We start from the raw sequence: 24,593 nt of genomic DNA on the forward strand, positions 1-24,593 counted from the left end.
ACACGCTTCTCCCCTCACCTCCCCACTTAAACATACCAACTAATATGCTATAGATTCTACTTACTTATTTTCTGCCTCTCCTTGGCCCTAAACTGCAGTAGGAAAAAGACTGTTTGGCTCACTTTTCTATCCCCAATTCCTACAAAAATGCCAGGCACATGGTAGATCTCAATAAATATTTACTGAATGAAAGAATAAATAAATGAATTCTCTTCTTTACAGGTTCTTCACCATGCCAGTCACACCAGGTAGCAATCATCAGAGAGAAACTGAGGAGAAAAAATTTTGATAAAATTGAATTAGACATGGTTGATAAAGCATTAATAGAAAGGATGACAGCTTTTAGTTTGAAGAATCTTTCACATTTGTTTTCTAATCAACAAAGGACAAGCAAGGAGTCTGAAACAATCGAAAATGTTTTTCAAAAATATTTTAGAAATTTTATTTTTTATAAATTTTTTATTTCATGTGTTAAAATGTATACCAAAGCAAAAAACAAAAAACAAAAACATGTGACCTGTATCATAAATACAAAACAGTTTTCAAAACATACAAGACACACACAATGTAAAAAAAACCTTTACATATATAAAATGCAATGTAATTTCCATTACAAAAAATAAAGCAAGGGAAAATGCTTGAAAAATGCTCATCTGCAAGTATAAAACAAAACCCTCCCCCCTTGACTGACCACTTGAGCTGCCTTGAAACATGCAGCGCCATTATGCTACGCTTCTCTTCTTACTTCAAGTTACCTTGTTTTTTACCTTGCCTTTTTGTCATGTTACCTTTTCTTCCCATTTTTCATTTTAAAGACAAGGGCCAATCAAGGTTTTTTAAAAGCCGATGTTTGTTCTACACTTTAACAGTCAAGTGGCTTTTAATTCCAAAAGTTAATACTTTATACTCTGAGTTATAAATGAGTTCCTAAACACTGTATGCAAATCAAAATTATGATTTGGATACTCTAAGCACAATATATCATTTACAGAAATTTTTTCATAAAATTAAGATTTTCACATCACATTTGCTTAAATCACAGTAAGCCTATAAACTAGTTCCTCAACCCATCATAAAAAAAACAAAAGCCAAACCTCCTTAATAATTTTATTTATGGCTCCCTTAAATACTAAATAGTATATTTAATCTAAAATACATCTGGAGTGGTCTAGGCCCCCCTACCTACACCACATCTAATACACACCAACAACAGAAACTGGCTCACTACTTACCTACTATTAACACTAATACTCATTTGATTTAGTTCCTATTGCAGCAGCAAAATTTTTGAATTTTGGTTATTTTCTTATATGAACCACATCTATTATTAAATTATTGCCATTTCCCTTAACAATATATTGTCAGGGGAAATGGAGATTTAAACTGCAATTAAAGTTCCTAATCAGAAGGTTAAAAAAAAAAGCTAGTTACTGATGTTGATGTACTTTTTCCCTGTCAAGAGCTATCTTTCCTGATTAACCTTGGAGGGAAGAAGGGAGGAAGGGATAGGAAGGAGAGAAGGAGGGAAAAGGAGAAGGAAAATAGAACAGCTGGTAGGTTAAAAGTGACATCTTCCAGAGTCACGATAACTCTTCTGTTACTGCATAGAAAACCATAGAGAATTCTCTTGAAATTCACTGAGAACAGCACTGACAATGCCATTCATCTAAGTAAACAGACTTAGAAGAAAATGGATTTTTTTACTATATTTCTTAGAAAAATCCTGTTCAAACTTTAATGAAAACTGGCTCCTCCCCAATTACTCTAATTTACAAAAATTCAACTGCAGGACAATTGCTTAAGGAAAAAAAAAAGAAGAAGAAGAAAATGAGGATTTAAAAAGGTCAAGTTCAGTCAAGTAACAAATCTGGTACATAAAAAACCAGAGCGAGCAGGACAGCACCCAACTCAGAGACTGACTACTAGAGTCCCACTGCAGCACAGAGCTGCCATCAGCTAATGAGGAAAAGGTAAACCAATAAAATTTACTCTCTTCAACACGTATAATTTTTGATTCACAAGAACTTTTGCTTCAAACAACTTTTGAAATCCAACACTCACTTACTGAGTGAATTAAAAGAAACATTGCAGGCAGACATAATATTTTTAAAACAAATTTAAGGGGTACAAATAAGCCCCAAGATTGTAATTGGGAGAACTATGCCCTTTGGGGTAAATGTGGTTCAGAAAGCAGGTCTGCTATCCTGAGGCACAGCCTGCCTAATAATAGCATTAAAATACATATTTCCTCCGAATTATTCTCATTAATTATGTCAACCAATTTGAATGCATCATGAGAGAATTTTACCAACAGTATAATAAGGTACGTATTTACATTTTCATTTGCACCTTAAGGACAAACTGTTAACAAGAATGATGATGATTATGAAAAACAAGATTAAAGGTGCGTTCATTTAGGAAAAAGCTACATTAACATTATTCATCCAACCACAAACACTTTTGTAATGAATGCAATAACTGCAAAACAATTCACAGCTTTACAAAAAGTCGAAATACAGAGTTTCACTAGAATTTTTTCCAATTCAAAATTAAAAAGTTCAACTTACATTAATCCTTAACTACTTTATTCTAACATCTGTAAAATATATAATATACCAAGATTATCAACAGTCACATATGTTTTGAAGTCAGGGGACACGTGTATTTTCTTAAGATAGGTTCCATTTGTGTAGAAGGTCTGTGAGGACTCCCCAGTGACAACATTCCACCACTGTTCAGAGAAAAATAAAATTCTCATTAGACTAGTAATTACTCTGTGTGACAACTGTATGTGCCAGCCGAATCCTTCACCCTATCACCTCCCCACTCCCAAACTTCAGCAAAAGCAGGGAAAAAAGTCTAAGGTTTAATGCTGAATATAGTATAATCAACCTGGTCAGCCCTTCCTGATTAATCCTGGTGACTGCCTCATAGCTACCGAACACCTAGCCCCACCACAAGGCATGCTGAGAAATTGTGCAGCCTATTGAAAGCTACAGACACAAGGCTGCACAAGTCCACTCTAGCCATGACTGCACTGAACTCTGCTGCCTGCATGTCTTTCTCATTGGGATGGATAGAATAATGCCCCTCTTTTCTTTAAAAACGTCCCTTTACAGACACAAACTGGTATTTTTGTTGTTGTTGTTAAGATTTTATTTATTTGACAGAGAGAGAGCACAAGCAGGGGGAACAGCAGAGTGAGAGGGAGAAGCAGGCTCCCCACTGAGCAAGGAGCCCGACGTGGGGCTCGATCCCAGGACCCTGGGATCATGACGTGAGCTGAAGGCAGCCACTTTACCGACTGAGCCACTGAGGTGCCCACAGACTGGTATTCTGATAGACAGAGACTATTTTCTATTATAGGCTACCAGATAGAATGTTCTCTCTACTGAATCTTCCTTTTCACCAGGAATGATTCAAGAGCCGTTGACCAAGTTTCTCTACAAAACAGTCTATAGGGCGCCTGGGTGGCTCAGTTGGTTAAGCGACTGCCTTCGGCTTAGGTCATGATCCTGGAGTCCCAGGATCGAGTCCCGCATCGGGCTCCTTGCTCAGCGAGGAGTCTGCTTCTCCCTCTGACCCTCCCCCCCTCATGCTCTCTCTCTCTCTCATTCTCTCTCTCTCAAATAAATAAATAAAATCTTTAAAAAAAAAAACAGTCTATAGATTTATTTGCTAAATAAATATCGAACATCTCAAATTAGGCAGGTGCTCTGGCCAATCCTTTCCTTTCTCCTCCCGATAACTGAATTAGCTAAGATTACAACAGTGTTCATAGTCATTTATAAAATGGAGATCATAAAGCTTACCCATGTATCTCACAGCTAAAATAAGGGCAAAAGAGACAATGTACATGACCACCTTTTGAAAACGCACATCGAGATTCAGAGTATTATGAACAAAATAATGGTGTCACTCACTTTGGTATCTGGGGCAGTGCCTACCATTCTAGCAGTTGACTGGGTCAGCTATTTGTGTTCACTCAGTAATAGTAACTGATAAAAGTATACCCCATGGACTTCAGTAAACTTCACTGAAGCAACTTGTACTAACTTGAAATTTTTCAGAACTGACAATTTTGCTTTATAAAATAGCAATGTAAACAAGACTGCAGAGGACACATTCCACCTACTTAAGAGAAGACTCATTAGTTTTTAGTCACTAAGAGCATATCATAGAGATAGTAAGGCCTTTAGAGATCATCTAGTTCAACTGTCTCATTTTACAAATAAGGAAACCAGGGTTCTGAGAGAAGAAAGGCCTCGTCGCCCAAGATGATACTGCTAGCAGGTGGCAGAGGTGGAACAGTTTCTGGTACCTAATCTAGTGCTCCCACTACCTTTCCCTCTATTCAAACAAACCACTCGGAAACACTATACCAGCCACTAACTTGAATATGGACTAAAAAACAATGACATTAAAAATAGCAGCTAATACAGGGAATTTTTAGGGCAATGAAACTACTCTGTATGATACTACAATGGTGGACACATATCATTATACATTTGTCAAAATTCACAGAATGGGGGTGCCTGGACGGCTCAGTCCATTACACGTCCAACTCCTGATTTTGGCTCAGGTCATGATCTCAGAGTCATGGGATTGAGCCCCATGTCAGGCTCCACAGTCATCAGGGAGTCGCTTGAGATTCTTTCTCTCACTCTCCCTCTGCCCCTCCTAACCCACTCATGCACACGTGCTCTCTTTTTCAAATAAATAAATAAATCTTAAAAAGAAAAATCCACAGAAGGAACAATACCAAGAGTGAACCCTAATGTAAACTATGAATTTAAGGTGCTAATGATGCGCCAATTGAAGTTCATCAATTCTAACAAATGTACCACTCTATTGATACTCTGGTGACAATGGGGGAGGCTGTGCGTGTGTCAGGGCAGGAGATATATGGGAACTCTATACTATTTGCTCAATTTTGCTGTGAACCTAAAACTGCTCTAAGAAATAAAGTGAATTAAAATAGTTAACATTTACTCCTATGTGACACTATTTATGGGTGCTGTATTAACTCCTTTAACACTATGTATATTAACATGTATTAACTCCTTTAACCCTCCCAACTCTGAGATAGATGTTATTATTATACCCATTTTACAGATGAGAAAATCAAGGCATAGAGAGATTAAATAATCTTGTGTAAAATCACAAAGCTAATGAGGGGCAGAGCCAGGCTTCGACCTTAGGCAATCTGCCCAAGACTCACTCTCCTGACCATTACATTCTGTTGCCTCTAAGTAATGGGACACCTGCATTTATCACCATGTATTCCATATTTCAAATCAGACTTTCTTCTCATAAGTATGGTTTAATGTGTTTGTCATTCTAACAGTATGTACTCCATGGCACAACACAAGTAAACAGCGAAATTATATTACTTTTTAACTTTATAGATAGAAATAACTTTGAAAGTTAAGAGCTTTTTAGCTACTGGATATCTACTTTACCTTACTGATATTCAATTTATACAGCTTAGATTCCTTAGTAAACAGACTCAAAAGGCCCATTTCTTTGGATACTACAGCAGCTGTTCCTTATTACTTTTAATTTGTTCTGTGCTTTTGATAGTCTCATTAACATGCTGGGTAGATGCAGGCTGGGCTATATCATAATCAGTTTAACCATGCTAGTAATCAAACCAGAGGGAAGAAAGCCTGTCACTTAAACATACAGACTGAAGTATAGGCTATAGGTTCTTACACCTTTAAGATATAAACCCATACAATACAGATACCTATTCTGCTGCTTATTTCAAGGTTCTCCAAGAACTCTGGAAATCTGGTCACTGATGGCTATCACATCTTGTAAGCCAGATTCATAATTATGTGATAGACTTCTATGGGGCCCAGGGCATCAAATAACATTGTCTCTAGAAGCTCAGTGTCAAAGCTGAGCAGTTAAGTTTTTCAGCAGTTAATGAAGCTCAAGACTCCCTGCTTTCAACCGAAAGACCGCAATCCTGCTCCTCTAAGCATCATCCTCAGAGCAGTCTAAGAGTCATGGTTTATCTTTACACTAAAGGAAAACAAATGGTGATAGTTTCACGATCTCCCCGCCCATAATTAAATAAAAGTGTGCCCAAAAAGGTATAGCTCAATGCAACATTTTATAAAAAGCATTGTATTCTCAATGCAAACTCTTTGGAAAGGGTTCATAACAAACATCCCCTCATAGAGCTAAAAATTGACCTTTTTTTAAAAAAAAAGATTTTATTTTATTTATTTGCCAGAGAGAGAGATAGCAAGAGCAGGAACACAAGCAGGAGGAATGGGAGAGGGAGAAGCAGGCTTCTTGCAGAGCAGGGAGCCCGATGTGGGACTTGATCCCAGGATCCTGGGATCATGACCTGAGCCAAAGGCAGACGCTTAACGACTGAGCCACCCAGGCGCCCTGTCCTCTTTTTTATAAGCTAGATTTTTATGCTGACTAAAACCGCAATTATGTGGGTCTCATATAACCAGAAACTTCATTCATTCAAATATTTTTGAATATCTATCCTGTGTTAAATAATTAATCAGAATCATTTCCTACACTTGAATGTTTTCAGGAAGAAATAAAAGTACTGGGGCGCCTGGGTGGCTCAGTCGTTAAGTGTCTGCCTTTGGCTCAGGTCATGATCCCGGAGTCCTGGGATCGAGCCCCGCATCGGGCTCCCTGTTCAGTGGGAAGCCTGCTTCTCCCTCTCTCACTCCCCCTGCTTGTGTTCCTTCTCTCACTGTGTCTCTCTCTATCAAATAAATAAAATCTTTTTTTTTTAAAGATTTTATTTATTTATTTGAGACAGAATGAGAGAGAGAGAGCACATGAGAGGGAGTAGGGTCAGAGGGAGAAGCAGGCTCCCTGCCGAGCAGAGAGCCCGATGCGGGACTCGATCCAGGGACTCCAGGATCATGACCTGAGCCGAAGGCAGTCGCTTAACCAACTGAGCCACCCAGGCGCCCCTCAAATAAATAAAATCTTAAAAAAAAAAAAAAAAGAGGGCGCCTGGGTGGCTCAGTCAGTTAAGCGACTGCCTTCGGCTCAGGTCATGATCCTGGAGTCCCGGGATCGAGTCCCACATCGGGCTCCCTGCTCAGCGGGGAGTCTGCTTCTCCCTCTGACCCTCCTCCCTCTCGTGCTCTCTGTCTTTCATTCTCTCTCGCAAATAAATAAATAAAATCTTTAAAAAAGAAAAAAAAAAGAAAGAAAGAAAGAAAGAAAAGTACTGTAAGATCTAATTTATTAGGGATCTATTTTAAGTGGTCAGTACAATATATAGTATCTTCGGGGGGTGGGGGGATGGGTTAGCCTGGTGATGGGTATTAAAGAGGGCATGTATTGAATGGAGCACTGGGTGTTATATGCAAACAATGAATCATGGAACACTACACCAAATAAATAAATAAATAATACTTATTTAGCTAGATGCACAGTCTTTCATAGACTAATCTTGTCCCTATACCTAATGCTATTTATCTGTACTCACTTTTAGGTATATTGACTTAATTTCTCTTTTGTTTTCTGGCTTTCTCATTTATTCTTCATATCCATAGCTTTTAGTATTTTGCCTTGCAGTCTTTATAACTGGCAGAGTCTTAAGCATGTAGGACTAATTTCCTGACCACCAATAGCACTCCTTCTTTCAGCTGGAGTTTTTGTCACTTAACACTTTATTAATAAATTTGGTGTATTGCTCCATAAAAAAAAAAATATATATATATATATATATAGTATCTTCGATCCCTTTTACCACCATTCAAAACACTCTACCTCAAGCGTCCCCATCCCTAAGAAGCCTCTGCTAACTCCATTATCTTTATGCAGACATGTCCCAGAACCCTCCTATACTTTAAAGACTATTTACTGTCTGCTTCCCCCAGACTGTAAGCCACTGGAAGGCAAAAACCAAGTCTTAACACTGCCATACAGCAGTGTCTTAGCACACGGTGGGCACTTCACACATTCTGATTGAGTGGATGGATAAATAGATGCAAGCACCAAAAAATGACCCTGAGGCACCACAACACATTCAATCCTTAGCCTCTGTGTTCTCTAACAATAAGTTTACACAAGCCACCTTACTACCTTACTATGTAACTTTAGGAAACTCACAACCGCCATGAACATCAGTTTCCTCATCTATAAACCACGGATAATGAAATTTAAGCTTCACAAAGCTGGCTAATGAGACGACGTAAGGAAAGCATTTTGTAGGCTATAAAATAAAGCAATATGTTGCTGCTGCTACTACTACTTAAGAAAGGAAATTTCATGAATAAATTTTTTTCCACAAATACATTTTTAAAGACTTTCAACCAAGAGTTAACAATCAGTGATGTGGAAAATAAAATTAAGTTAAACACCCAACTTCCTAGTCATTCTGATCATCTAAGTAAGGGGCAGTATGAGAACTCTGGACAGAGAACATTCCTAACACTGCCATCAGAACTTCCAAGAGAGCGGAGGAAAGCAGCCTTCAAGACCTCAGTCTCATCGCTGCCAGATGAGCGGAACAGTAACTGCCCTTCCGCTCTGCTGGGTTGTAGCAGGCCCAACTGAGAAACAGGAAGCGAAAATAGCTTGGAAAGTAGGATATAGGCTGCTCTTTTCTTTCACAGTCTTTGAGGAACTCTTACCTTAAGATATCCTCCAGCAGAGACAAGCATTTTGCTATCTGGAGAAAAGCAAAGGTCAGTCACCCAGCCTCCGTGGGTAGCAGCTCCTTCTTCTACTGAAATCGGAGCGCACAAATGAAGCAGCTCACCATTTGAGACATTCCATATCTGTACAAACAGGATATACAATGCATTAACAGGGTCACCCAGAAGTTTTATATATCTATCCATCTCTTCTGGAACATATTTGGAAATCTTTCTTAAAAATATAATTACAATTCAGTGATACCTTAGGAATTTAGACTGCATTCTCTCCTGTCCAAATTTAAAAAAAACACTAATTATAATAAAAATGCATTACTAAAAAATATTTATCATTAACCATACTCCAAAAAATAAGAGAACTTAAAACTGGTCAGAATATTGTGACTTTTTTCACTTAATAAAAAGAAAATAATGGGAAAAGCAAGGAATAAACAAACAAACAAAGGCCTAACAAACTCCCTAAAAAAAAAAAAAAAAAACATAGAATTCTAGTCCAGTATCTACCACTAAGAATTCTGACAGAGATCATTCAAATACCTAAAGTCATTCAAACATATTTTAAACAATAAGTCCCTACAGGGTTTTATATATATAATCTATACCCAATTACTTACAGATGCTAATGCTTCCATTTATTTCCAGTGATAATTAATATATGAATAGTACTCTAATTTCTCAAATAAATGCCCATCAGAATAGGAAAAAGAAATACAGAGGCAAAATAACCAAAATCATCATTTATAAATGTTTCTCTAGAAAATCCAAGAGAATCAAATGGAGAAACTCATTAGAAAGAATTCAGTAAGATAGCTAGATATAAGCTAGATACATATATACACACACATATATACAGCTTTCCTACATTTTGATCAGGTAGAAAAAATTTTTGTTTAATGTGTTAAAAAAAATTTTAAATAACATGCATTTAAAGAAAGAGAATTTATTTCCCCAGGGGTTTCTGAAAAATGAAATACTCCTTCATAGCCAGTAAAGGAGCATTCTCATCCAAGATGAGAACTCAGAGCAAAACCAAAAGCAGTCCACTTCAGTTAACATGCATTTTTTAGTACAGAGAAGGTTGGTAACTTAGTCCTCAAGCATGAGAATCTTAATTGTCCTGGAAAGCCTATCTGATAATGCCTCCATTCCTGCAAACTGCATACTCTCTCATGAATTTTAAATCTTCCTTTGTAAAAAAGAAAAAACAAAAAAACAAGATGCTCCTCAAATATGCTGGTTACTAACGCAGCCATCCCAATGCCCAAATTTTTCCCATCAACTGCAGAATCCTTCTAATGCAACCAGAGGCAGGCAGTCCCATGAGGACAGCAATAGGCCACACTGTAAATGTGGACTATCTAATGAATATGGTTTCATTAAGAGATCTTTTCTTTCAGTGCTGAAAACAGCAGAATTTGCTGTTTATTCATTTATAACCTAGTTGACGATTTGTAAAATTATTTTCCTCAAATTCTGCCCCTATAAACAACCTTTGGTTCAGGTCCAAGAATTCCGATGAATCATTCTCAAGCTAAGAGCAGACAACCAACTGCAAATAGCTTGGGCATTTGCCCCATCGCATGCACAGACTCTAACTCATACACTTCACTCTAACTAAAATGAATTCTTTTCTGCAAAGGAGTGCAGCTGTGAATAAAACGTGCACAGGAAACAAAGCAAATGATGCCTCATCCAACCAGAACCCCAGGGCCTGTGCTTCCCAGTCACATTAACAAAGGTCCCCAATGTGAAACAAAGCATTAGCCAAAGCTACAGAAAGAGCAGTGCTTTCATGTCAGCAAACCTCCTACCCGGATTTCTCCATTGTCATCTCCAGTCGCCAACAGGGTACTGTCCACAGAGAAGACAGAGCAGCGCACACAACCTTTGTGGCCCCTCAATTCACAAAGAGGGGAAAGAAGGTCAAAACTCCAAATCTGGAAGGCAATTAGGATTGTTTAGGAATAGGAAATACACTGAAAATAAGCACCTGCAAACCCCGCCCTGAGGGCTAGTAAGCCATAAATTCAATCACATAGAAATTCTAACATTCAACAGTTCATAAATTTTCATTAGAGGCCCAAGTTCCAACTTGCAACACTGTTTTTTTCTGACTTTCCCTTTAATTACTCAAGTTAACTTCAGCTCAAGGACCAAAATCACAGCTTCTTTAACTTTAGACTTACAAGAAAGAATAGCAAATCAGTTAAGAGCAGTCTACAGAGTGAAGCCAACTTGAGTGTGAGTCCTGGCTCCCCTACACTGCCTAGTTCCTTGTGGCCTAGCACAACCCACATAAGCTTCTCTAGCTTCAGTCTCTGCACTTGTACAATGGGACAACAGTACCTGAGGTGTGAAGATTAAATGAGATAATAGTGAAATTCCTAGCACAGGGCCTAATACACAGCCAGTGTTTTTAAAGGTTAGTCACTATACTATCCTACTATCTCAGCAGCCGTTTTTTGTTTCCACTATGTTTGGAATGCAGTTGTTTTTCTTTCCAATATTCTCCCTTGTGGTTCTGTCATCACCATCTAACAAGAATTTACTGAAATTACCATGTTCCACTCATCGTGAACTAGGAACTGATAGTACAAAGATGAATTGGATACAGTCCCTGTCCTTGAAAACTTTAATCAGGAATACAGACTTATGAATTGTTAAGTGAATAGTTATATGAAATAAATGTCTAAGAAACATGAGTAATATGTAATGGAACACTAAAGGTAGAGCAGCTCACCCTGCCTGAGGGCTAGGAAAGGGTTCACTGAAGAGCTGACATCAAATCTAGGTCTGGAAGAATGAGTCATAACGCTTCGAGGTAAAAAAGGAGAAGCTTGTGTCAAGCCAAAACACATGCACAGATGATGGAGGTAAAAGTAGCCTGGCACAGAGGGAACAATGCAGCAAAAGAGATGGTCATGGGCAAAGGAGTCTGGCTTATAAACCACCAGGTCACAGAGGTGTTTCAAATGGAGACTCAGACCACGGTAGGAAAGATAAAACTGAGGAGGCACAGACCAGAGGTGGGTCCACCAATGAAGGGGGAGAGTCTAATCTTCTGGGTGGGGACAAGGAGGAGGAGAATGAGCCAAAAAACACTGAGGAGTAATCAAGAGAGCATGAAAGACAGGATAGAGTCCCACACAATTCCAAGGTTTATAGTTTGGAAAGATGGGTAGATAATGAGGTCATTAACAAAGAGAAAAAAGAAGAGAATGGAGTAGTCAATGTCCCTAACCAGGCAGCATCATTTCACTGGAATGTGATTTTCAGAAGTATCAACTTATACCAATTACATAAACATTTACTGTGGATGTGCAATTAAATGTAAATCCTTTTCAGTGCTTTTTATCACCTATAATATGTAATATGTAATAGAAACTACATTTTATTAGTAATAGACAAAAAGTCATAAGGCAGAACAAAAGCCCTCGCGTTATTCATTTATCTATTCGACACAAACTAAATGCCAATGCCATCCTCCAAAAACTCACAAAATATGAGACAGACATGTAGACAGAAACTATTTTATACATCATTTGGACTCATAATACATAACCAATACCAAACTTTTATATGCATGCACATTTCAACTAACTGAACTACCTTTGCAGTCTTATCAGCAGATGTAGATGAAAACTTGGAAGCATCAGGAGAAATATCACAAGAAAGTACTGTATCCTGGTGACAGACAAAGTCTTTTTCTATTCTTCCAGTAATAATACTCCATACCTTCAAAAAAAATTCAGAAGTTGACACTTTTAAGAATATTTTGTATTACTGAGCATAATCATCTAGAATACATATCTATAAAACAAGAGCTTTAGCACACTGGTTGTTCTGACCTCTTTAAGTGCCCTTTAGTACAGATGCTCATAAATACACAGGAGACGTAGGTGACAGCAGTAAAAAGAAAACAGGCATGAGAAAACAAATCTAAAAATTTGAGTAGTCACTTACCATCCATCTTCTTTCAGCTTTCAAAATATAATCATTACAATATTAGAATACTTATTTAAAAAGGCAACCCGTGCTTCAGATTACCTTCACTGTTCCATCAAATGACCAGGAAAGCAGTTTTGAATTTTTCAAGAGCTTAAAGTCTTTCACTGTTTCCTGGTGGGCTTGTAGAAAGACATATTCTTCTGACTGCCAATTCCATACCTGAATATCAAAGAAATAAGTCTGTTATAACCCTCTCCTCATGATATCCTATTGGAGGAGTGTGGTAGTATGTGCTCAACTGCCTAACATCTTTTGCCCTCATGGCATTTCGGTAAAACAAAGAAGAGCACCAAGAAAGAATACAGTATTCCCATTTTATAAAGAGAAGAAAAGCTGGGATTAATTACCTTGACCAGGAGTAAAATAAAATACTTTTCCTCCTAAATAAAATTCATTTTCTTCACTTGCTTGGAGAGCAGTTAATGATAATAGAAGATAGAGAAAAGCCACAATATGCTAGTGAGCTCACCATCTGATTAAATTTTCCAGAGAAAATTATCCCTATTACATATTCAATTTCCTAAGCCCCACAAGCTAGGCCAAGACTGAAGATTCTAGTTCCACTGAAACCATTGAATCGTACTGGCCCTCCTGCCAGGGAAGGTCAGGGTGACCAGAGCAGCTTCAAACCAAGTCATGGAATTTCTAAGTTTCAGAGATCTTAGCTATTAGCTATTCCCTAATGCAATCCTCAAATTGACAAAAGAAGTGATATAGTACATTGTTTTTCACATGAAGCTCCAGGAAGAATTCCTCAGGCACAGGGGAGGAGAAGAAATTGAAATGATGGAGACAGTACATTCAAAGTAGACTTGAGGTATGGGCTGGAAGTATGATTCACAACCTGAGAAGGGCATTTCAAATAAAGGAAATGAATGCTTGAGTTAAAGCACAGCAACAGGAAAACATGTCAAGATTATGGGGACTGGTTCATAGTTCAATCTGGCTGAAATACAGGATATGTAAAAGAAACCCAGGGAAAAAAGTTTGGGAAGATATTAAAAAAAAAAAAAAAAAAAAAGCCCAGTGGGCCTGATGAAGCTGAGTTTCTGAGCTGTGGGAAATCAGGCAGACTGGAACAGAATTTTCTTCTACTTTTTAACATCAGGAATAAAAAGATAAAGAAAAATCAGCAACCACCACAGGTATGCACATTAGTGATATTCTGGGTCAAGTCTTTGACTGGTGAAGGTTCAACATTAGAAATGTTTTTAAGCAAACTGTAAAAGAAATGACACTTCTCTTATCCCCTTTCTTTACTCCTTTATGCTCCACACTTAGCAGCCACCCTCCCCACTGAGCCCTGGCTCTCAGATCTCTCTCTCTGTCTCCAAGTGCTCATTCACAGAAGTGGGATATTAGGAGCAGGGTATCTGTATGAGGACAAGGGGATCCTAGAAAAGGAGCTGGAAGTGAGAGGAGCTTTAAAGAGAATGAATTAGGAATTTCAGCATTTTAAGAACTCAAAGAGACATGCTGGGGGAAGGGGAAGAAACAGAGGCTTTCTGCCTCCCCATATCATATCAGAAAGGAAAGGCACTCAGTGTGACTAAACATAAAATACCCTACACCATTTCCTCTAGGAACTTTCTGGCTCTCTCCTACTTTCTGGCTTTACTGGACTAGAGAATCAGTGGCTACTATTAACAGCTCTTCCTGAGTGACCAGCACTGTCATTCCCAGCTGTGTCTGATTCAGTGTTCAATCCTGACTTAGGTTCTTACTGCTGCCCTTCACATCAAGAAGCCAGGGAGCGTTCCTGAGTCGATGGAATACAAAATTTAACAATCACTACGGGAAGATTAAGAGTAGCCTTAACAGTTTTTGTTGCAGAAGCTTTCTGATAAGGCAGTGATGACAGGACTCAAACACACTGTACTAGTGGAATCACCTTACATAACAGCTGAACTTTCACCAGCATTAGCCAAATGTATTAAGGTTGAGTTTGGGGATGTTTCTACCATTAGCTATAATTTTTGCAATATATATGCACTATGGAATTTTTTCAGCGGTATAAACAGCAAAATTTAAATTTTAAAAATCCTGAAGAATCTTCTTATACCTGCGAGAGTCAATATATTCTCATACATTGGCTCAGGTGAACACGGCTATTACTTGGGCTTTATTTATCTCAAGAGAAAGGATCAAAAACTACCAAAAGTAGACCTCAATTTTCACAACTCTAGGTGCTATAAGCAGGTGAGTTGATTTTACAAATCTTGGCATTAACTTTAGTTCAGCTCAACAGATTTACTGAACTCCTATTAAATTCCAGCCAGGCATGCTGGAGATACAAAGATGAGTAAAATAAACCTCCAAAATGGTAACTATGTGACATAAGTGTAGATTTGTTAATTAACTTAATCACTGTAATTATTTCACAATGTGTACCTATCATATCAAATCATCATGTACATCTAAAACATATATACATTTTTGTCACACCTCAAAGCTGTGGGGGGGCAGGGCGGAGACAAATTTCCAATTAATTATTTACTAAAAAATTAAAACAAAAACCCAACCAGTCAATTCTTGGAAATACCCACCAAGAGTTTTTTTGTTTGTTTTTTTTTTAAGATTTTATTTATTTATTTGAGAGAGAGAATGAGAGAGAGAGAGCACACGAGAGGGGGCAGGGTCAGAGGGAGAAGCAGACTCCCTGCTGAGCAGGGAGCCCGATGCAGGACTCAATCCCAGGACTCCAGGATCATGACCTGAGCTGAAGGCAGTCGCTTAACCAACTGAGCCACCCAGGTGCCCCCCCACCAAGAGTTTTATTACATGAATTATAGTCATTAAAACATTTTAAATGTAAGAAGTATTCTGGGTATAGCAGAAAAAAAGAATGAAACACCACTTAACTCATATTTCTAAAAATAATCTAACTCCGATCCTAAAAATATTCCTAGAAATTATTCTCCCCCTGGCTGAGAATATTTGATGTTCAAGCAGGTCATTAAACCTACGAATTTAGCTTCTGACAGAAAAACTATACAGTATACAATGTCTCAGCAGAATTCCATCAGATGTAGTTTAGTTTTACCCATTTCAAAGCCATCTGGAGAGGAAGAAAGGTGAAAATCAAGCTGAGTTTCATAGCTAATACACCAGTATCATGGGAGTCTGCACTGAAACCAAATTTCATTCCAATCATACAGAACTCACAAAGATATAACATAAAAAGATTTTTTCAAAATAGTTTTTTTTTTAACATTTATTTAAGTAATCTCTCCCCTCAATGTGGGGCCTGAATTCATAACCCCAAGATCAAGAGTTGCATGCTCTTCTGAGTCAGCCAGGTGCCCTGTCTAAACAGTTTTTAATACTATAAATATTGCTACGATAGGAAATACACAGACACACAGATATATTAAATAAAAGAACACACATTAACTTCTGTTGAACATATGCATTTATATCTCCTTCACTTCTAAAACCCTACTACAATGACAAAGTCAAGAGAATGGGAATGAAGACAACAAAATGTTGAAGCCTGGGACACCTGGCTGGCTCAGTCAGTTAAGCATCTGCCTTCAGCTCAGGTCATGATCCCAGGGTCCTGGGATCGAGTCCCGCATCAGGCTCCCTGCTCAGCGGGGAGCCTGCTTCTCCCCCTCTGCCAGCCATGCCCCCTGCTTGTGTTTGTGTGCACCTGTGTGTTCTCTGACAAGTAAATAAATAAAATCCTTAAAAACAAAAAAATGCTGGAGTCCAAAAAGCAGAATGGTAAATGACTTAACAGACCAAGAAAATAGAATCCTAAAAGCATTACAGAAAGACAAAAGCAACAAAACTGACACTAGAGAACTCACTAAATGCTCAGAAACTGAGGTCACTGAGGACATCAGAGGTGGGAGTGAGGGTGAGGCGAGGACTGGAACTATTAGGAATTATGGGAAGATGGCAACCATGCAGGCATAGTTTTTTTTAATTTCCCTGAAGCCTCTATTAAAAGCAGACAAAGAAATTAAAATAGCAAAACCAAAAACGCAGAGACAACAAGACCATGTTGTTGATACTGATGAAGTATCCCCACAAACCCCAAGATACAACTGAGTAGGGACAAACTGAGAGCTGCAAGACTTGCATCCCAGTATCTATATGGGAAGAAGCAGAGAACAGCATGGAGAGTCTGACAGAACTAAAAACAAGAGAATTCCAAAACAGCCAAGTGACATTCACTGGGAAGTGCGGTGGACCAACGGGAGAGCAGCAACAGACTCGGAGTCAAAGCAACTACAGTACAGTCTGGAAGGGCTAGACCAGTCTGGGACCTATGAACTCTCAAAATTAACCAGAACAATCCTGTAATAATGAGCAGAAACTGCTGGGAATAAAATCCAAATTGAGTAGAACAGGCTAATGGCAGCAAAGGAAAGAGAAGGTCTAAATAAAAATAAAAGAAGGAAACAGGGCAAAGCAATATCATAAGAACAAGGCCGTATTTTAATGCTCTCTGAAAACAGAAGGAGGAACTGGAGAGCTACAAAGCTAGAAATGTTGGCCTTTCCCACTCCAAGGAGTTCAAGAAAACTAATATTGTGTGAAAAAGGAAAGACCAGTCAATGAATACAAAGTTACTATGAGAAAAGAGTAAAGTGCAGAAAATGTTCCTCCAAACAATGAGAGCAAACCAGAAAGAAGACTGAATTAAAGGGCACCAACACAACTGAGGAAAGAATTACAGTTTTGAGAATAGGGGGTCAAATGAAGGTTTACACACTAAAAAAGGAGACACTGGGGCACCTGGGTGGTTCAGCCATTTAGCCTCTGCCTTCGGCTCAGGTCATGACCCCAGGATCCTGGGATCGAGCCCCGCATCGGGCTCCTTGCTCAGCGGGTGAAACCGGCTTCTCCCTCTCCCACTTTCCCTGCTTGTGTTCCCTCTCTTGCTGTGTCTCTGTCAAATAAATAAAATCTTTAAAAAAATAAAAAATAAAATTAAAAAATAAAATAAATAAATAAGGAGACACTACACCTATCCTTAGTTCTCTTCCCCACTTAGCTCTAAGAACCTGTCAGCCAGATTTATAACCTCCTGGCAGAAAGACCAGAAGATTCCTCTCTAGGAATCTGACAAGACCAGGACAAAAGACCTAAAGATACTGACAGCAAAGATTCCCCATCCAGATCGTTTTCCAGAAAAGGTCTCAGTAAACACACAGAGCTTTCAATCAGCCTTCTAGTGTCCACACTAAAAGTGATCACCACACAGCTGAGGAAGACCTTTAAAACAAGAGGCCAAAACAACCACACAGAAAAAAACACCTTGGAAGAAATAGCAACTATGCATGAAAATTACATTTTGAGGAAAAAATTATTTATATATAATTTATATATTATTTTTATATCCATCCATTCTCAGAGAAGATATCACATCCATGAAACAAGAACACAATGTTCTTCAAAAGGAATAAGAATGGGGGGGCACCTGGGTGGCTCAGTCGTTAAGCGTCTGCCTTTGGCTCAGGTCATGATCCCCGCATCTGGTTCTCTGCTCAGCGGGAAGCCTGCTTCTCTCTCTCCCACTCCCCCGCTTGTGTTCCTGCTCTCGCTATCTCTCTCTCTGTCAAATGAATAAATAAAAATCTTAAAAAAAAAAAAAAAAGGAATATGAATGGACTCTTCAGCATTAAAAATAGTAGAAATGAGGGCCGCCCGGGTGTCTCAGTTGGTTAAGTGTCCAACCCTTGATTTTGACTGAGGTCATGATCTCAGGATTGTGGGATTGAGCCCTGTGTCGGGCTCTGCACTGAGTGTGGAGCCTGCTTAAAATTCTCTCTCTCCCTCTCCTTCTGCAGTTTGCGTACTCTCTCAATAAATACATACATACATATATACATAAATAAATGGTAGAATGAAAAGCTCCATGAAAGGGCTGGAAGAGAAAGCTGAAGAAAACTCCCAGAAAATAGAGCACAGCTTAAAATGATGAAATGTTGGAGCGCCTGGGTGGCTCAGCTGTTAAGTGTCTGCCTTTGGCTCAGGTCATGGTTCCAGGGTCCTGGGATCAAGCCCCACATCAGGCTCCCTGCTCGGCGGGAAGCCTGCTTCTCCCTCTTCCACTCCCCCTGCTTGTGTTCCCTCTCTCGCTGTCTCTCTCTCTGTCAAATAAATAAATAAAATCTTTAAAAATATATAAATAAATAAATAAAAATAAAATTATGAAATGTAGAAAAAGGAAATTACATGAAAAGTCCAGGAGATCCAATATCTGAATAATGGTTTTTACAGAAAAAGAAAGCATACTGGGATGGAGAGGGAGCAAAGAAAAAAATTCAAGTTTATTTGAATTGAAAAATGTTATGTTTCCAAACTGAGAAGGGATCATGAATGTCTAAAACAATGGATAAAACAAATACACACCAAGATACAACATCATGAAATTTCAAAATTCTAGGAATAAAGAGAAGATCCTAAAATCTTCCAGAGAAAAAGATTAGGAATCAGAATGGCTTCAGACTTCTCAATATGAGCTTTGGAACCCTGGGAGAAAATGGAACAAAGTCTTCAAAGTTTTAGGGTAAAATAATTGCAAACCACATCCAGTCAAGGGTAGAACTGTCCTAAACTGCATTAAGGCAGAAAACACATTCATAGTATACTTAGTCTACTTAGTTATAATGACACTAATGACCTCAACAAAATTTTATTATAATTGTATTAGGATAATGGGATTGATAAAAGGGTGTGTGCATATGTCAAAGGTAACACAGGTGGGAAAAGAAAAAAAGCTAAATTTTCATCTTAATATGTTCATCTTAATTTTTAGTAAATTTTCAAACATAGAAATTAGTAACATTATAAGCATGGGATATGGGGGCATGAAGGTAAATATCAAAAGAAATATCTAGAAGCTAAAAGAGGTGCTTCTGGAGAATGAGTAATGGGGGGGGTCTATTTTCCATAATGAGCTTTGTAATACTACCTAAGTTTTAAAAGTATGTGCATTGGAACTTTGATAAAAACAAAGTTAATTTTTCAAGAACATATAGTAGGCTTAATGCCTCTATATCCATAATCCTTCATTATGACAAACTATTCTTTTTTCACAGATTTCATCCCTATAATTAACATCTTATCCTTAAAAGAATAAAATTATTTCAATCAGCGGGGCCCCTGGGTGTCTCAGTCGGTTAAGCATCCGACTCTTGATTTTGGCTCAGGTCATGATCTCAGGATCATGAGATCAAGCACTGAGATGGGCTCTGTGCTCAGTGTGGAGCCTGCTTGGGATTCTCTCTCTCCCACCCCTTTTGCCCCTCCCCTGCTAGCATGCATGCACTCTCGCTCTCTCTTAAAAAAAAAAAAAATTATTTCAATCAGATTTTACTACTATCAAGAAAAGTAAAGAGAAATCATATAAATTTGGCAAAAAAAGTATATTTACTGATACAAATCCAAATACCAAGGCAGGCAGGGGAACTCAAATGATTCCTTGATCTTCAAAATAAACAACCTTCCAGTAGAGGGTTTGTTCACAAGTCAAATTGTCTGCCTCACCCACAGAAAAATATGAAACATGTATGGGTTTCATCTAAATCTATGTGCATAATCTGAATGTATGGCCAAAGTAATAGGATCTTAAAGAAATGTTTAAAATGCACACCAGATTTGAGCCACAACCAAAGTGTTCCTTGCTAGAGTCAGCATTACAGATGTTGGAAGTTAATCCTTCCCCTCACCTGAATTGAAGAATCATCAGAGCTTGAAATAAGAGTCTTCCCATCATCTGTGAACTGGATGTGCCGCACAGTTTTCTTGTGCCCAATCCTGGATTGGAAGATTCTGTTGTTTAGGAGCTCTAAAATCTTCAAAATAGAAAAGCACAGAAAATTAGTACCAAGAAATTCAGCAACACCCAGGCATTACACCCCAAAGACATTAAATTAAAATTAGACTACAGAAGGGTATAAAATTTTCATCTCATAGTGCTTTCATTTTAATTAAAGACACACAAATGAATGGTACATACATACACACAAGTGTATGCACACACACACACATACACACGCTAAAATAAAACACTCACTGGAATGACCAGATAGCAGTAGGAACCAGTGGTCCTTCTGAGAACTCAACTACCCAATTCATCAAACAAGTGGCAGCCTGGACTCAGCCTCCAAAAAGGAAATGACATTTAAGATGGATTAGAGAGAAGAAAGAAAAAAATTCTGGATGAGAGACAAGGCAAGCTCTTTATAAAACAACACAGACAAGGAAAGATAGGGGGTAATGAGGGAAACAGGTAACAGAAAAGAAGATATGAATAGGCTGGGGAGGTACACTGAGAATACTTATAAGGGCTAAAGACTAATATGCCAGGGGGGCGGAGTGCCTGGGTGGCTCAGTCGTTAAGCATCTGCCTTCAGCTCAGATCATGATCCCAGGGTCCTGGGATCAAGCCCCACATCGGGCTCCCTGCTCCGCAGGAAGCCTGTTTCTCCCTCTCCCCCCTCCCCCTGCTTGTGTTCCCTCTCTCGCCGTGTCTCTTTCTGTCAAATACGTACATATATTAATTAATTAATTAATTAATTAAATAAAGACTAATATGCCAAATGCAGAGATTAAGAAAGTGGTAACAGAACTCAAAAACTAATGACTATGTCAAAAAGGCTTTCAAGTGAACTCACCAAAACAAAACAAAAAAAGTTCTTTTGCCCAAATTAAATGTACTCAAGGAAGCCTAAGGAAAATACAAATGATGCTAAAATAGGACATTGTAGAAATTCAAACCTAACCTGCATGTCTAATAAAAGGCCCTTTAGAAAGCAAAGGGAAATGAGTGAGAGCCTTCCCCATTGAGCAGGACAATCTTACAACTGCTACAGGGCAAAGGCAGGCTAGCATCCTAGTTGAGCACAGTGGCTCAGAGACCCAGGGTTTGATTTGTAGCTCTGCCACTTACTGACTTAATGAAAGTTGTGGAAACTAGGAGTTTAGACATCTGTAAAACAGGAGTAACAACATCTAACATCCAGGGTGTTAAAATAATTCCATGAGAGAAACTGATAAACACCCAAAAATGGTAGCTGTCATTATTTGATACGAGGCCCAACCACATGAAAATGCCATTTTACAGATTATACAGAGTCAAATACTGGTAATCTCATATGATTCATTTATATAGTATTTATATCATTTGATGACTTTGAGGAGGACAGGGATATGGATGAGGCACATGTGTGTTTTGTGAATTATTTCCTTAAACTATCTGTATGGCCCATTTCAAAACAGTAAAAACAAAAAGAATGTAGACCTGTTTTGGCAACAAGGTAAAAAGAAAAGGGGGAAGCAAAGATCCTGTAAGAATCAATAATAATATACACCAGTTTGAGAGGTGAGATTGAGAGGGAAGACTAAGGTTCACTCGTAAATGTATAACCATCCCTTGCTTTAAAAAATCCACAATATACTTTTCTTCAGAACAGCACCCAACTTCACAATTTTTCACAATGAAAATAACAAAAAACACAAAACCTTAACTCTGAACCCATGCCACAACGCCCAAATATATAATAACATTGACATCACCTTCTAAATGCTTCCTTCTTCACTTTGTGTATAAACATATAGTCTCCTCTTTGTGGAGCAATATAGACTAGAGAATATTTGTGTATTTCCTTGTAAAGTAAATGTGGCTAGTGCCACAATTAATAAATTAAGAAATAATTCCAAAAAGTTTGGGTGAGAAAAAGTGAGAGAAGGAACCAACGTTCTTTGAAAAACTATTGTACAGCTAAAAACAAAGTGCTTTTGTGATAAAATCATTTTTATTACATTGTTAACATTTATTTGGTCTTCTTTAATAAGTTAAGGATTTCAAGTGGTAAAAAGGTATACTTCTAATACCAAAAGTAGAACAGAAAGGGTTGGTGAAACAGGTAAGCATAAGGCAATCCTGCACAGACATTCCCAATGAACCTTATCAGTACCAAAATGGAAACTTACACCAAAGGCTAGGGAGAGAAAATAGTGCTCTTTGCACAGATAGCTAAATCTCTGAGAGTGTTTGATACACTTGGAGAACAGCAAAACAACTAGGTAGAGAATAAGAACACAAAAAGACAAAAAGTCTGAGCAACAGTAGTAAAGGCAATTTGAAAAATATACCACCAACAGGACTGTAAGATTAATTTTAGTCTAACAGAAGAATGACTAATATACCACAGAAAGATTTCTTTAGTATAAGCTAAAATACCAGACAACATAATTAATTTTAAATAAATAACTCTTCTGCACAGAAGGACTCTGAAGACTAGAATGGAATACCTCAATGGCTCCATCTTCACCTCCAAATGCAATGTACTGAAGATGTGGACTTAGGCAACAGCAACTAACTTGAGCTTCAGTCAGATAATCAATCTGACCTGTTTTGCCATTAATGAGCTAATGAAAAATAAGGCACAATCAGTTATTAGGCTACAAGAGCAATTTCTGTTCTTTAGAACAGACTTCAATTGAAAAAATGAAATGAAACAGAAAATAACCAACAAGAGCTCCCAGGGGAACAACAAAGCCCTATCTTAGTCTCAGAGCTGCATTTAGCACTTCACGCCTTCATTTCATTTCACTTTTGTAGTTCAAATACATTTTCATAAAATAAAATGAGCTTTAAAAGGTTTAAAAAGCAGCTACTGTGCCCACCACCTGAGACACATCTGTCTGATTTATAATCCCACAGCTAGCTCCGCACCCAGTTTTCCATTTCTTCACAAAGCCCATTTTAATAGGGCTATCGTTTGTTAAAGTACACTTTTCGGATATTTTTCAAGGGGGCTAGTGAAACGGGACTGAGGATACATAAAAAGCCATATTCAAATAAAAATGGGTTTTATATCCTCTAAATCGCTCACAAAACAGTATAAATTAAAATTCTTTATCTTTTTGAGTGGGGGAGAAGGGAGTTCTGGGGAAGAACCCATAAGCATAATTTGGGTGACTGGACTTATAATGCTTAAACTAAGATTACCTAATTTCATAATATGTACCAATGCTAATAATTATTTTTTTACGTTTCATTAGTAAAGTTGTCTCATCACCCGATTAAAACATGTGACCCAGGAAACTACATCTCAAGCTTAAATCAATTGTCAGCTACCTCTCTCTGTTACAATCTAAAAGTCTTAAATCATTTTTCAACATCAAATAAGAAGTCATATCTGTTTCAGGTACAAAGATTATAGGGTATCAATCAAGGTACGCTTTATTTTACAATATCTTACCCAGCAGATTCTTATCTATTAGACATTCAAAATGAAGACTGAACTGCTAAAAGCGGAATTTATCTTCTTTCTCTCAAAAATCAATTTCCATATTTTCCTAAGTAGTGACTAAAAAATGTTTTGTTCACTTAAATGGAACTATTGTCAAGTTTATAACTATCCCCTAAACTCTCCCACAATCATTGATATAGAATGACACTTTTATAGTCAGAAGACTTCTTTTTGAAGTCTCACAGTTACAACAACTATTAAAGAAAGGTTGCACAAATTTAATAAAGGTAATACAAGCATGAGGACACTGAACTTGACAAGAAAGCTGCAATGAAAAATATCCCAAGTCTGCTAAAAATCAGTAACAAGGCATTAACATTCAATTCCATATCCCAATTCATCCCAGAAACACAGGGCATTAGGAGCTCGACATCAACATACTAAAGACGATAGTACAACGTGTAAAATACAGAACAAGGGGTGTCTCACACCTTGACTCTGACCCCTGACAGTAGACAAGGAGAAATAACCACATGCCATAGACCGTTTACTTCCACATATCTGTCTCCAGAATTTGGATTCCACCTTCACCCTATAACCAGGTCAGACTGCTGAACATAGAAAGGACCTTACAGGTGAAGAAAGTGAGGCTCAGAGAAGTGTACAATTTACTCAAACATCATATAAAACGAGCTGACAGTAAAACTTAAGCTGT

The 24,593-nt window shown here is 38.0% G+C and overlaps 1 protein-coding gene across 7 annotated transcripts in view; it reads right to left on the bottom strand.

Moving 5' to 3' along the window:
- The window catches only part of APAF1 (apoptotic peptidase activating factor 1), a 104,460-nt gene that overhangs the window by 11,100 nt on the left and 68,767 nt on the right, over positions 1-24,593 (bottom strand). For 4 of the 7 annotated variants that reach the window (XM_064590754.1, XM_064590755.1, XM_045872791.3 and 1 more), the window contains 7 exons: positions 22,935-23,051; positions 20,348-20,473; positions 12,702-12,821; positions 12,264-12,389; positions 10,466-10,591; positions 8,631-8,777; positions 314-2,731 (listed from right to left, as the gene is read on the bottom strand). In XM_064590754.1, coding sequence (XP_064446824.1) covers positions 2,585-2,731; positions 8,631-8,777; positions 10,466-10,591; positions 12,264-12,389; positions 12,702-12,821; positions 20,348-20,473; positions 22,935-23,051 — 909 coding nt within the window. In that variant the 3' untranslated portion in view covers positions 314-2,584. Of the gene's footprint in view, positions 1-34; positions 270-313; positions 2,732-8,630; positions 8,778-10,465; positions 10,592-12,263; positions 12,390-12,701; positions 12,822-18,093; positions 18,229-20,347; positions 20,474-22,934; positions 23,052-24,593 lie in introns of those variants that run through there. The other 3 variants (XR_010411379.1, XM_064590753.1, XR_010411380.1) reach the window with 3 other exon arrangements.

The sequence above is a fragment of the Mirounga angustirostris genome, unplaced genomic scaffold, assembly GCF_029215605.1.
Source record: "Mirounga angustirostris isolate CCGP_5_RB_7025 unplaced genomic scaffold, mMirAng1.0.hap1 SCAF_5, whole genome shotgun sequence".
Taxonomy (NCBI): Eukaryota; Metazoa; Chordata; class Mammalia; order Carnivora; family Phocidae; genus Mirounga; species Mirounga angustirostris.